This window comes from Lissotriton helveticus, chromosome 3_1 (assembly GCF_964261635.1).
Source record: "Lissotriton helveticus chromosome 3_1, aLisHel1.1, whole genome shotgun sequence".
In the NCBI taxonomy this organism is placed as follows: Eukaryota; Metazoa; Chordata; class Amphibia; order Caudata; family Salamandridae; genus Lissotriton; species Lissotriton helveticus.
The window spans coordinates 805,933,572-805,948,318 of record NC_136061.1 but is presented as its reverse complement, the minus strand read 5'-3'; the positions used below and the strand labels follow the sequence as shown (position 1 = coordinate 805,948,318).

The following is a 14,747-nucleotide window of genomic DNA, read 5'->3' as shown; positions in this document are numbered from 1 at the left end:
CCAGCCCTCTACGGACTGGGGCGTGCTGCGACTTGCGTACTACGTAGGAGTACTGTAAATTCGAAGGGTACGAATACAAACCCTGTCGGTATATGCCTGGGAGGTGATTTTAATGCTCAGTTAACCTCCAAGGACCTGTTTTGTGGCAATCTAAGCAGAGTTCAGACTTGTAACAGGGACGTATACCTGATGGAACATTTGACATCCCATAATCTAAGTAATGTTATGGACATCTCTGCTTTTAACAATAATGATATATGACAACCTACGTTTAGAGGTAGGGGTTGCGCTACCATAATTGACTATGTTTTTATCTCTTCATATTTAGAGGAATTTTTATTGCACTGTAAAGTTGTTGTAACAAACCATGGGGATCACAACCCAATAAAAGTGGCACTCAAATTGTCCCCGAAGCCTAAGTATAAAACTGAATGTGATGCAATGAAACTTGAACCCTCCACGGATAATTTATGACTGGTGTGGCCAGAAGTTGATACTACCCAATTACTTCACAAAGGGGTCAGGGCGAACCTTGCACTGCTCGAGATTTGTTTGCCTGTGCAAAAATCTAATCCTCCTGATGTCCTGATGTAGTCTCCCCATTCTCTGATCTTTGTCTGAATATTAAGATGGAATTAATGAAACCCGCCCAATCAATCTCTCACAACCCTAGATGGTTTAACCGTAAATGCTTAGTGAACCAACACTTGCGTCAGGCCCTTGCGGCCAAGCCCAGGAGCCTATAAGTGAGGACCTCTGTAAGGAAAAAATATAAGTTGGTTACCTCACTGAGGAAGGAAGAGGGATTAACCCAACAATGGGACTCGCTTGCCAACACGACAAGCCAAAAGAACAGTAAACATTTTTGAGCAGCCGTAAAAGATATGCGAGCGATGCACCAGATGTTAACACCAGTTAGTTGCAATATAATGAGTGAAGCATGGGAGTCACATTTTTCAGTGATATACACTACTCCATCCTATGATAATGAGTGACTCCAGTCACCCATCTCTAAGGGAGTAACAATTTCTCTGGCCGAGGTGAAGGAAGCCAAAAACCAAAGTATGGGAAGTAAGGCTCTGGGACCTGATGGGGTGGCAATAGATCTTATTAAACTTAAACCAGATATCTGGGCCCCGGTTTTGCTTCATGTTTTTAATAATGTAGATTGTTTCCCATTACCAAGTACATGGTCAATCTCCGTCATTGTACCAATTTTTAAGAAGGGTGACTGCTCGCAGCCTTGATGTTACAGGCCCATTTCTCTGATAGATACCACACTGAGGGCCAGATGTAGGATGGCCAAAATTACCAAATTTCGGCCGTTACCGACCGGTATTGGGCTTTTTAGATGTAGGTGTGATTTTTTAAGGATTCCGTATTTGACCGAATCGGTAATTTAAGGATTCGGTAAAATACCGAATTCTTAACATACCGATTCGGTAAATTACCAAATCCAGGATGTAGGGAGCACTCAAGTTGGTGCATTCCTCAGTTAAGGATTCGTTATTTACCACCAACTAAACGTTGGTGGTAAATAATGAAAACCTTTGAAAAAGCATTTTTTTTGCTTTTCCAACAATGCGATGTGGCAGACATACATGCCCTTAGGGCATGTATGTCTGCCACATGTGCACCCATAAACAATTGAGGGGTGCAACAGGGTGTCAAAGTGACACCCTGCCAACCTTCAATGTTTACCTCTTTTACCCCTTTTACCGAATCGGTATTTCGGCAATTGGCATTCATTCCTATGGGCCTCCAGGCCCATAGGAATGAATGGCAATTACCGAATCGGTATTCACCGATTCGGTAATTACCGAAACTTACCGATTCGGTAATTTTCAAAGAAAAATTACCTACATCCCATTTACCTATTCTTAAATACCGAATCGGTATGATTCGGTATTTAGGAGTAGGTAAATTGAGATTACCTACATCTGGCCCTGAAAATCTTGGGTAGGGTCCTGTACCTCAAGATTAAAGACAGGGTTGAGGAGAATTCCATTCTGCACCCCTGTCAACATGTCTTTAGAAACAAGGTGGGCACAATAGAACAGTGTCTCAATCAAACTTAATAGGTGGGAAATATACTGTTGTGTATACTGTTGTCCACCGATTTATCTGGCGGTTATGGATTTCAGCATTTGACTATGTCAATTGATCATGGATGTGAACTATCCTTTTAGAGAGTGGAATGGATGAGACACTAGTGCATTCTTTAGCCTATTTACTAGGCCGGGGCGGTAAATTCCATTCCGCTCGCGGAATTTGCGGAATTTGGGTAATTTCGCATTCTGCTGAGAATGCGGAATTGGCAAAAATTCTGTGATCCGCGGCTTTGTGGAATTCTTTGCTTGTTTGCGCATTCAAAATGCTTGTTCGCAAGATATTTCTCCCCGAGCACGCAAACAGCATTCGCAAACAGAAAAAAAGCATCGCGAACGGGCGGAACAAGTAATTCCGCGTGTTCGTGGAACTTTTGCATGCTCGCAGAGATTTTTTTACCATTTTGCATAGCTTTGCGTAGCGCGACTACGCAAATTCCACCAACCCCTACTCTTTCCATAGAGACATGAAGTCCAGGACTAGAATTAACACGCACATGGAAGTTTCTCATAATATTGGTATTTTCAGAGGGGTAAGACGAGGGTGTGTTTTAGCTCCATTTTTTGTGTATTAACAGTTTACATGCGTTTTTAACAACCTTTACTAAAGACGTCTCATGAATTGTTTTTTTTTTAGAATGTTTCAAATAGCGCGAATCAGAGCACTTTACATGAGCACCAGTTTCGTTACAGAATGACACATTCATTTTTGTTAGACACGGGGAGATTACGTGATTTGCCTAGAATCAAAGGATATTGAGCATCGTTGCTGAGGCTCGAACCCAGATCCCCAGCTTTGAGGTCGACCACTCTAGCTGTAAGGCCACATCATCTCCCCATAATGGTTCTATCCTCCCATCCCTATTATATGCAGACAATATGGTCTTAATGGGAGGCACTCCAAAAGCTTTGCACCTTTTAGTACAGGACTTTGTGGATTTTATGGCCCTTGCATGCTGCCGCGATTCTGCACCTGTGCGGCACTTTTATTGAGTGGGCGGGTTCTTGACGGCCCCCAGCCGTCATCAGCACACAAGCACCGTAGTGCATGACGGCTGGAGGCCGTCATCAGCATTTATGCACAAACTTTACAAAATCTTTTATTATGGTCTGTGGATGCAGAAAGCACACAGTAAATTCAATTTCTGTAGACAAGCAAAGTCTACAATGCATAAGTACTTATTCCTTACTTGGGACTGGTTTTCGCTGCTAGCGGTCTGAGACTACTACAGGACTAAGGTCTCTAAGTCAATTAATACTGCACTTAGTTTACTCCAACCGAGGGGGGGGGGCATTTTACCTATTTTAAAATGTTTTAAAGCCCAGCGTACACCCAAGCAACCTACTGGGCATAGGTTTTGAGGTATCTCCAATTGCTGAAATATTCAGAATGAAGAGAACAGGTTCTGCCACAAGCTCCTGAGCGCAGCAATCTCTTCACCCAAATACGACTGTCATAGTGAACTAAAATTACATTACATTGAAAATTACATCAGAGCCCACCTATTTTATTTTGGTTAGCTGTATGGAAAAAGAAGGCGGCATCCCTTACCAGAGATATTATAGCAGACAGCCTTAAATGTGAGAAAGGAATGGATTCCATGGTTTGCATGGGTGAGAACCAGCTTATGGAGGATCAGCTATAGATAGGTTTTTGATTAACCTATCGATCTTGATGCTGTAAGTAAAAAGGAGCTTTGGATAGATCTATACAAGTGCTATCCTGAAGATAGACTGGCCAGAGAGACCAGTAAACTGAGCGTTGCCTTGTTTCTGAACATTGAGAATGACCATCTACTGGCTGGCTATCTAACTAAACCCATGGGCCGCTGGGAGTGTGGCCTCCTCTGGTTTAAGGTTTTTACTGTCAAGTACTTACTATGGTTCCCCCTGGATTTTCGAGCTAGCCTTGACTTCGCTCCCTGTCCATGTAATGGGCGTTCAACCCAAACCCAACTACACTTCTTATTTTTTTGCAAGTACTATACGCAATACACAAGATTGTCCCTACTTCCTTTTTTAAGAGGCGATCCTATGTTGGTTATAGAGAAGCACATAAGACCCTTCTTAAACTGCAGGAGGATGAGCTAACAATCCACATGGGGGCCTCTCTGAAAACTGCTATTAGAGCTTGTAACTCGATGAACACTGCATCATTGTATTTTAATAGCTTTGCATTGTATCAAACTCCTATGTTTTTTTTTTAACAAATTATAATTTTGTATGTTTATAATATTGCAATGAGTTTGTTCTTGTATGCATATGCTTTTATCCGAATATAGTCGTGAAAATAAAAATAAATGAAATGATATTGGCCCTCAGACACCAAACCTTCAGTACACTTCTGGACCTGTGAATACTCTGTCAGGAAGAAGGACTGCTGTGCTGCTGAAAGGATGGCCACTAAGCTGGACTGCTGCTCTGAAGGGCTACAGCCCTGCTGTGCTAACCTACTGCCTGCTGCCCTTTTGCCAGGGTGAGAAGGGCTTAACTTGCATTTTTTTAACTCAGGACCCCAAAGTGACCCCAGGGGCTAGTTGGCTGGCTTCCTGTATAGAGCAAAGTTTCAGCGCTCTGTCTATCATCTCCTTGTGTTTGCTATGTTTGCCCTAAGTTGGCAGGATATGCCCAGACATGGGTCCCTTGCTCACTTTGCCACTGGATTCAAGCTCGCCTGGCTGATGAGGGGTGTTACCCCAGAATTGGTCCCAGGATTTTTGTTTCTGGTTCAGGGAAGACCTGGCTTGACAGTTCGGGCTGGATGGTTCCCATGAGAAACAGGATCAAGAATGGTTTGCATATGGCTGTGTCTGAACTGGAGTGGCAAAGTGAGCTAAAGAACGGTGATGGATTCTACCCAGATCTGTGACTGGGGGTGAGTGTCTGAAAAGTTTCAGCTCCCAGTCCATCATCTCCTTTTGATTACATTCCTGTGTAGAGCCCCAGGGATAGAAGGCCCCACCAACCTTGAACACAGCACCTTAATTCTACTATGTGTGAGTCCTACCCTTCCAAGTGGTGCCACCCCAGTCCTGGATCTTTGGAAGTGGGACCCATCTATGGATCCAGCAGAACCAAAGCAGCTCCTTTGCTGTGCAGCGCAAACCTAAGCAGCAGCAACACATCGCCTCTGCTCTGAAGGGTATCTCTGTGTAAGGACTCTGCATTGACCTCGCAGCCCACATCCGAACCTACTGTTGTGTGAAGCTTCACCAACGCAGCCCCTAGTGTGTCTTCACGGCTTTACTGTTTGAAGTGTTGCATAAATATTTCATACAATGGCTCTAAGCTAAGCCTAATGGCTCTGTGCCAAGCTACCGAAGGTTGAGCCCAGGTTAATTTTAGGTTTGTTTTTTACTTCACCCTGACAAGGATTGTGGTTCCTGTTTGAGTAGGGGTTCACCCCCTCAACCAGCAAACCAATTTCCTACACTGGTGTTCAGCAATGTGGTTTGGACCTGTGTTTGTGCATTGCTATTCAGCAATTTTATTTGACACTACCATCCAAGATAAATAATCTGAGACCAAGTTGAGTTTTAAAATCTCTTTGATTGGCCTTTTTGTTTTTCGGAATTCACCTTTACTCTGCCTCTTTGTGCTTTTGTCTTTACCTGCAAACATGGAATTGGGGCTCCTCAATTTGGAGAGCTACACCGTGGCTGAGCTCAAAGAAGTTTGCAAGGAGATTGGCTGCCAGCCAAAAGGAACATCAGGAAGGCAAAGCTCTAAAAGGCTCTGAGGGCATGCACGCAGGCCCACCAGTTGCCGGTCACAAAAGGAACAGGATGGAGAGGATGATCTGGAGGAGCCTAAGCAGGACCAGGATACCAACCCTGCATTGCAGCACTCAGCGGTGGGGGATGACTTGACCCCCCCAAGTTGGAACTCCCTCCCGGAACAGAGAGCAGCGTGTCTTCTTGAGGCACGTCCCCAGAGAAGCTGGCAGACAGAAAGCCTAAAAGGAAGTTTAGGCTGCAGATGGCCCAGTTGAAAATCGATCAAAAGAAAATAGTCATGGAGGAAAAACTGCCTTGGAGCAGTTGACTCATAAGAGGAGCCTTAGGGAGCTGGACCTCAAGGCCAGGCAGGCAGTGGCCAGCAGTGATGATGGCAGCAATTCCACAGTGTCTAAAGGAGAAAAGAAGGTACCCATACCTAAAGACCAGGCACCCAATTAAGTTTTTCTGAAGTGATTCTGAGGGTTCACACAATCCCAAATGAGCACCGATCGTTGGACTGTGGAAGTATGTGCCTCCAGTGGGAAGGAACGCACTTCTGACTCTAGAAATAGAGGACTAAACCAGATACACCCCCATCAAAGCCACTCTTCTAGTGGAATTCGGACTGGCCCCTGAAAATTACTGCTAGAGGTTCAGGGACAGCCACAAACTCCCCCAATCAATCTTGGGTGGATTTCTTTGAATAATCTAACAAGGCACTGGATAACTCGGTGAGTGGCAGCAAGGTTACTAATTACAACTTTATTCTCAGGGAGAAGATGCTCAATATTTGTTTTATCGAGCTGTTCCAGCACATAGTGGAAAGTATGCTGACTGATCCCAGGAAGTTTGCTGAGGAGACGGGCCCCTGGGTCAACACCAAAGTGTCTAAGAAGACATCTGGGGGTGGATTCCAGAAAGGTTGGTCAGGGTCCCACTTGAAGACGGGGCAGAAAAACTTAAAAATAAGGAGTTCTCAAAAGGTGTTCATACTTCTGGAGATCACCTTGGCTACTGTGAGAATGACCTCCTAAATAGTGCGCCTAAGGTTTCTGGACCTCAGCCAGCCTGTGTACTGGTGATATCTCAATGTTACAGGGCCTTTTTACCAGGGCTGGCTCCCGATATCCCCTTGGCAGGACATTTGGGGCAAGATAAGGCCTTTGCCAGGCATGCTGCCCACTTCTATTGACCTTAAAGACAGCCTCAGATGTATTCTATAGATTCTGCCTCACCTGCCAGTCAAGAAAGAAGATTTACCTGTTGTTAGCGCCACCTCTGAGAGGGTGGGCATTAACTTTGTTGGACCTTTGGACCCCTAGACAGATTTAGGCAACGGATTCATCCTTGTCTTGGTGGACCACGCCACCCGCTACCCAGAAGCCATCCTTCTGAGGTCAGTGACTGCACCTGCGGTGGCCACTTTTACCTGGGTGGGGATCCCGAAAAAGGCAGTGTCTGACAGAGGAACTATCTTCATGTCAGCGTACATGGAGTCCATTTGAGCTCCTTTATGGCCACTCTGTCAGGGGACCCCTCAGGCGCTGTAAGAGAGGGATTAGAGGGATGGGAGCAAGCTCCCAGGAAACCCCTCTCAGGATGTGGTCAGCTGCATGCTGTCTCCGCAACCAGATGCACAGCTGCTTGAAAAAGGTGAAAAGCAATTCTGAGGCCAGTCAAGAAATCATGAAACTCTGGTATGACGAGAAGGTCCCTCTGGTAGCGGTTCAACCTGGCCAGAAGGTATGGGTTATGGAGCCTGTGGAGCCCAGAGCTCTCCAGGACCACTGGACAAGCCAATACAAGGTGAGGGAATGGAAGGGGGAATTCCACTTACCTGGTGAATCTCGAAACCCCTAAAAACCCCTTAAGGGTGCCCCATAGAAACAGCCCCAAACCTCATTTTGAGAGATCTAAACTCAACATATTCCTCGTGACAAATGAGGGGGGGGTGGAAGAGGGGATTGAACCTCTCCCTGACCTCTGTCTGCCCAAGAGCATGATGGGTCCTCCCCACTCTAACCCTAGACCTGCAGTGATTGAGGCCAGTTGCTGGGGTAGATTTTCTTCCTGTTCTCCCTCGCCCGTGGGCTTACGCATTTGTGTACCTACAACATAGACACTAAAGATAGTTCGCCTTTTAAAAATAAAGTTTACAGGCTGTCAGACAGGATGAGGCCTGTATCAAGGAGAAGGTCTCCAAGATGCTGGTTCTAGGGGTGATTAAGCCTTCCAACAGTCCCTGGTCCAGCGCTGTGGTGCTGGTACCCAAGGCTGCCTAAACGAGCACCACTCCAGACCTTAGGTTCTGTGTGGGCTACAGGGGACTCAATTTCAACACGAAGTCTGACGCTCACCCTATCCATTGAGCTGATGAGCTCATCGACAGGCTGGGTGCTGCCAAGTTCCTGACTGAGAGGGCAAAAGATAGGCCTGCATTCTTGAGCCCAGAATGCCACTTCCAAATTAGGGTGGTGCCCTTTGGCTTAAGGTACGCTCCTTCCACCTTTCAGAGGTTAGTCAACAGGTTCCGAGCTGATAAGGAGACCTTCTGTGTTGCCTTCCTGGAAGATATAGCTGTCTTCAGCTCCTGCTGGAAGGAACATCTGTACCACGTCCAGAAGGTGCTTCAGGCCCTGCAGCGTACATCAGTGTGTTAATGTTTGGAGTGTTGCACAAATAATTTCCGCATTGCCTCTGAGTTGAACCTCACTGCTCTGTTTCTAGCTACCCGAGGGTTGAGCACGGGTACATTTAGGATTTGCTTGTGACTTCACCCTGTCAAAGATTGTGGTTCTTGCTTTAGTAGGGTTTCACTCCACCTCAACCAGCAACCCAATTCCTCACAGTACCATTATTACTCAAGTATAGCAAGATGTTGCCTGACAGGAATTGTGGCCTATGTTGTGTCGAAGCGGCTCTATTGCTGTCTGAGAAGCAGGATGTAGTGTCTGTGTCATAGAGACAGGCACCCCACTACAATATGAACATGTGGCAGCAGGTTGGCATAAGCCATCAGGTATTTCCCCTCCTATCTCATATTTCCTGGTGTTCTCTTCTGGCTTAGTGGTGTGGGCATGGGGATTTTTAAAGTACATATCCTGGAGCCATCGTCACAGATAGTTTAGCTGGGCAGTGGTACAGTAAATAGGCGTCAATATATTAGCCGCAGTTTACTGACCAAAGGCACCATATGAAGACAGTATTTTTAACCAGAGTAGCTGTACGCCCATCTTGAACCATAAACAGGCTTTCATATCCATTAAGAGAAGGGCATTTGCATGGTCTTCTTCATTCAACCTTTTGTGCGATGAAGGCACACTGAAGGACGATGTTCTTTGCATTCTGTTCCTCAGTGCTTCATCATGGCACCTGATGCTTGGATTTCCATGAACTTCTAGATAACCAAGTGACCTAATCCTCTTCTGATTTTTGCTTGCCATTCTCCCCATCCATCCATCCTGGGAGCTTTTACCTCAGGAGCAACCCCAACAAGAGTTTGTCTCTGCCTTAATAAGGACAAAGGAGGCCAGATCACGAAACCATTTCAACTGCTGGTATTTAATGTCCTCAGTAGTCAATTAAAGCAGCACTTGGTGCAAACACCTTTTACCACTGGAAGTGCCACTGAGTGACAAGACTATTTAAATATTTGTAATGTGGCATTCTGTTGTGGTAGTCATACATTTTGTTGATGCATTAAAGCAGAAGTTGCCAGAATGTTGGGCCTGGTTTTTTTAGACATCTCATAGTCCTTAGTCTAGTTCTTTAGTTCTAATACTAAAGCATGGGTCAACTGACTTGCTGTTCCTTGTGGAATACTGACCCTCAATGAGGTAACCAAAAGTAATGCCCATCCAATCGTAAGAGGGGATGAGCTTGTGGATCGGTTAAAGCACTTGAGCACCTTAGGTCTGACCAGTGGATATTCACAGATTGCTTTGGTACCAAATGCCAAGGAGAAGACTGTAATTTTCCATGCCTGAATAGCTAAATTAGCTTAAGGTGATTTCCTTCGGGTTGAAGAATGCTCCTGCCTCTTTTCAGCACCTACCCAACCACGTTTGGCAGCATTACCTGAATGACATTGCGGTGTTTAGCAATTCATTGCAGGACCACCTGAAAAACTGAGGACAGGTGTTGACTAGGATACAGGAGGTGAAACTGACCATTAAGGCATCCTTGTGTCAGGTGGGGCAGTCCTCGGTAGTCTACCTTGGGCATGAGTTGGGACACAGGAAGATTTGCCCTTGGATGCCTGGTATTATAGGAACTTTGTGACAAACTATGGAAGTATAGTTGCTGCATTGACTGCTTTGACTTCTAAGAAGCAACACAGGAAAGTGATATGGATTGCAAAATGGCAGAAAGCATTTGAGGAACTGAAGAAGGCGCAATGCACTGCACCTATTCTGAAAGCACCTGACTATGGTCAGCCTTTTATTATACAAAGGGATGCCTCTGACAACGGTGCTGGAGCGTTGTTAGCTCAAATAGATGACAAAGGTAGAGAGGTTCCAGTAGCCTTTACTAGACAGAGATTACTACCCAAAGAATAGAACTGGGTGGATATTGAGAAGGAGTGGTTTGTCATAATTTGGTCCTTCTGTAAGTTCCACCCTAATTTGTTTGCCACTATGATTGTGTTGCAACCAGATCATAACAAGCCACTGAAATGATTGATGGTATGAAAGGAAAGAATCCCAAGTTGTTGAGATGGTCTATTTCTTTGCAAGAGTTAGACTTTGTAGCAGATCATAGAGCCAGATTGAGCCACAGAAATGCTGATGGACTTTTCCACCGGTTTAACTGATCTGACCACCCAACCTCTCCATGTTAGGAGTTGGTTCAGGGTGTTCTGATCTGAGCGGGGTGTCTGTTGATACAGAAACTTCCAATGCAAGGTGATGGACATGCCCATGCCCTGAGTGACCAACTGTATTAATGTCTGGATTGCTAATGCTGATCTGTGTTGTGGGAGGCAAATATGGATCAGACATGTGTGCCATTACATAGGCCTTTCACATGGACTGTGGTCTTGTTGGACTGGGAAGTGTGACCAAAGTGCTACCCTAATGGTGGTGAGAGGCTACTGCCTTTACCAGGAGTTTAGCAGCATGGGTACAGTGGTGGCAGTGTGTAGTGATCAGTAGGAGTGAGCAGGTCCTTTCAAACCTGTGTCACTGGAGTGAGGACTACAGGTTCACTCATTTTAAAGTTCCGCTGTTGTGTGCTTACCTCACCCTTGGCCAAAATCAGTTTGTTGTGATGTGCTGCACAGCTCAGGACCGGGGTATCTGCGCTGGGTGTATGTGTTCCATGTGAGTTGTAAAATACAGGGATAATGCAGTAATGTTAAGTGTGTGAATGTTGTTAGGGGTCCCGGGAATCTCGTGCGCACAGGCACATGCTGAAAACTACAATTCCCGGCAGACCAGGCGCGACGCATCACGTCAGATGCAGCGCGTCACACGCGATGCAGAAGTGCAGCCTTAATGAGGAGGCAGGAGACAAACACTGCCGATTATTCCTCTGGATTGTGGTACCATAGGTCGTAGTTCCATTATCTCCTGGTTGGGTAAGGGTGCTTCGCGCACCGCTGTTCTGTTACTTTGTTTTGGATTTGTGCAAGCCCCCTGGTGGGACCATGAATTACCAGAACATTGCTTCTCGAGTTATTCCTTTGTGTGGCTGAAATCATCATTTCTTTCACGCAGATGTTCGAGGGATATTGTGAATTTTACCCTTGGCCTGCAAAAATCTGAGAGTTGAGATTTCCTTGCGTTGGCGAACTTGCTTCCTTCAAGTTCTTGCGGAGGAAAATCTTTACCTTAGGTATATAAATATACTTACTGTAATAGGGGATCCTATTCAGTTCAGTTTTGGTTAACGAACCATATGCGGGGAGAGTGACGTAACTCTTCTCGTTTTCCGGATATTTACTGTACATACTGCATTTGGATATTGCTGATTATCGGATTTGAGTCCTGGTGTGCTTATCCCATCTATATTATGACATTCATTGCTGCTGCTCCTCATTGTTCTGTTGCTTTTCTTCTATTCGGCCACAGGGGTGTCTAGACAGTGTGTCTGATTGAGCCACAGTTGGTACCTCATGATTACAGGTAGACATACAGGAGCATGGGGTGATGTTTGGAGTTATGTAGTAAACACTTTGGTTCTGATAGAGCTCTTTATATTTTACAGGAAATTGTGTGATATTAAGAGGTACATGCTCAACACCCCTCTGTATTTCTGGACTGCGTATTTTTCTTTACAGGTTAGTAAAGTATAGGTGACCACAGCAGATAAGAGATAGAGACACGCTGTAGGTCAAGTAGTAATTGCATTTCTCTTTTGTGTCTTGTTACAGGTCTCCCTCCCTGCTGTCCCCATCCTTTCCTTCCCCCGCTTAACCACCCTTTAGTCTGTGTGTATATATATCCAGACTTGAGGCTGTTGAGAGGTGGACCCTATAGAGGATCGGTTCGATCCTGAGGATACGTTCAGGCCTGGGACACATGTTCTGGGTGTATGTCTATCTGTGATTGGTGCAATAAATGAAGGATGTAATTCTGTGCAGTGCATGCAGGTTAAATGCAAGTGCTAGTTGCATATGTACCTGTGAGTCGTGCAATACATGAAGGGTGCAGTGCATGCATGTTAAATTCATGTGCTTAATGCATGTGCGTCTATGAGTGGTACAGTACATGAAGGATACAGTGCTATGCAGTGTGTGCATGTTAAATATATGTGCTGGATGTATGTGTGCCTATGGGTGGCACAGTGCATGAAGGATACAGTGCTGTGCAGTGTGTCTAGATTGTGTGAATGCAGTGGGTGTATGTGTGCCTGTCAATGGTACAATACATTGAGGGCCCTGGGTTCTATTTTGGGAGGCCCAGGCTTGCATGGTGAAACATGGAGAGGACGTAGAGAAATACCCCCAGGAAGATGTGTGTATTGGTGCATTTCTGTAAGCTGGGTGGGACATACGCTGGTGGAAGTAGAGTCAGGCTTTTCCAGAACACTTCAAAGGGTGCTCTTTGATTCAGTGAGAGGTCACAAGGAAGGGGCCCGGGCACATCTCAGGAAGGAGAGGGGGCTGAAAAGAGAATCAAAAAGAGCAGTACTAGGGCTTTTTTCTGCCTTCTTAAGGACTGTGACATCTGAAAATAGTGATCTACTGATGGGGCAGAAAGTTTTCTTGACATTCTCTTTTCTTTCCCAAAAATTGGAGCAAGTGACATATGAGCAGTCATGAGAACAAGTTACAGTTTACTAGTTAAAGTGTTTTGTTAGTTCTTCTGCCAACCTGAATATCAGATCCAAGAACATATCCTCCATAATAAATAAAGCAGCACAGTTTGCCAAGCCACAAATCGATACACCTTGAGGAAGTACAAACAATCTTAGATGCACAGGCTTACTCTTACCTTTTGCATAACTCAATTTACACCATTGATTAAAGAATGTCAAACATCCTATCTTTTTAGAGTTAATTTATTGAAAGCCAGCTTTCTTCTCAGAGCAACTAAAAAAAAGTAATCAATTAAACCAATGACTTTTATTTACCTGGATATTGGGAAAACAATGCCTGTCTGATTCCAGACACCCAAAGCTATCTACACCAGTGGTCTCCCCCCACATCAATATTATGTACTTAAAGGGGGTTCTGCGCACGGACAAACTAATCTCATTACCAGCAAGAACAAAAAACCAATGGAATCACAAAATTACGAAAATAATATAACAATTACTTTGATCTCTAAAGGCACACCAGTAATGGATATGCCTTTTCACACATGTGCCTCTACAGAAATAACATATTGACACACTGGTCTGTTTCCACACACACAGTGGTAGGATCCAAAGGTGGATGCAAGCCTTGATATCGTACTATGGTGATTCGTAATGGTGAGCTGCTATCCTTCATTCCTTCATGTACTTCACAATGATGATAGGAGTGTTTTTTCCAAAGTTATATCCTTTGTATCGCAAAATACATTTTTCATAATTAGATAAATTATAAATATTTATGTATTTAATTTATTTGTAAAGAAATCCCTGCATACCACTAGGTTTTCATAGTCTTAATCCCCAGGTCTTTTCAATAGTTATAGTACACCTGCAACAGAGCATGGTCCCTCTTGTGTATCACCTTTGCATAATGGGGAGGCAATAAGGATGCATTCCTAAAGAACTCACTTAGCCTAATAAAACATAATATATAGACATTGCAATTAAAAACTAAGAGAGTTTGAAGCCAAAGTACTGTTTTTCAGAAATGTAAAATTATATAAATAATTTAATAAAAATGCTTACCATAGCTTGTCATCAGATCATCCTGTATAACAGCATTGTTGTTTCCGCAAAGACCTTTGGTTTTTCCCAGATAGTCTGGTGTCATTTTAATATACAGTGCGGAATTACCATCCCAGGCCAAGGTAAATGCAAACTGATGTCGAACAATAGTATAGCCAGCTATCCGCTGTATGTGTACATGCTCCACAATATGAGGCAGCTGAACACTTTAAGACAATTAAAAAAAAAAACACAAAGTTACCACAGGTGTTGTTTTATAATCTTTTTATGCACTAACCGTACATTGGATTAAGAACAACTATTTTCTAAACTTGGTGCCAGATTAACTATTTCCTGGTCACAAAAAACAGGTTGGTTCTTAACATTCTGAACTTTAGTAGGTCGCAGTTCGACCTACCTCATGAAATGCAGTAGCTTGCAAACTGCAACTCACTATGATTGGAGGCTATCATAGGTATTGTGTTCAACAGACCATCATGTCAGTGATTGCTATTAAATAAAGCAACCTTTTAAATATATATACATTTTTTTAAAGAAAACAGCATATATATATATATATATATATATATTTTTTTTTTTTAAAGCCGCGAGGCGA

The 14,747-nt window shown here is 44.2% G+C and overlaps 1 protein-coding gene across 1 annotated transcript in view; it reads right to left on the bottom strand.

Annotated features, from left to right (window-relative positions):
- Positions 1-14,747, bottom strand: part of OTOG (otogelin) — a 1,048,712-nt gene that overhangs the window by 1,013,199 nt on the left and 20,766 nt on the right. The window contains exon 5 of the mRNA XM_078682941.1: positions 14,153-14,358. Coding sequence (XP_078539067.1) covers positions 14,153-14,358 — 206 coding nt within the window. The remainder of the gene's footprint in view (positions 1-14,152; positions 14,359-14,747) is intronic.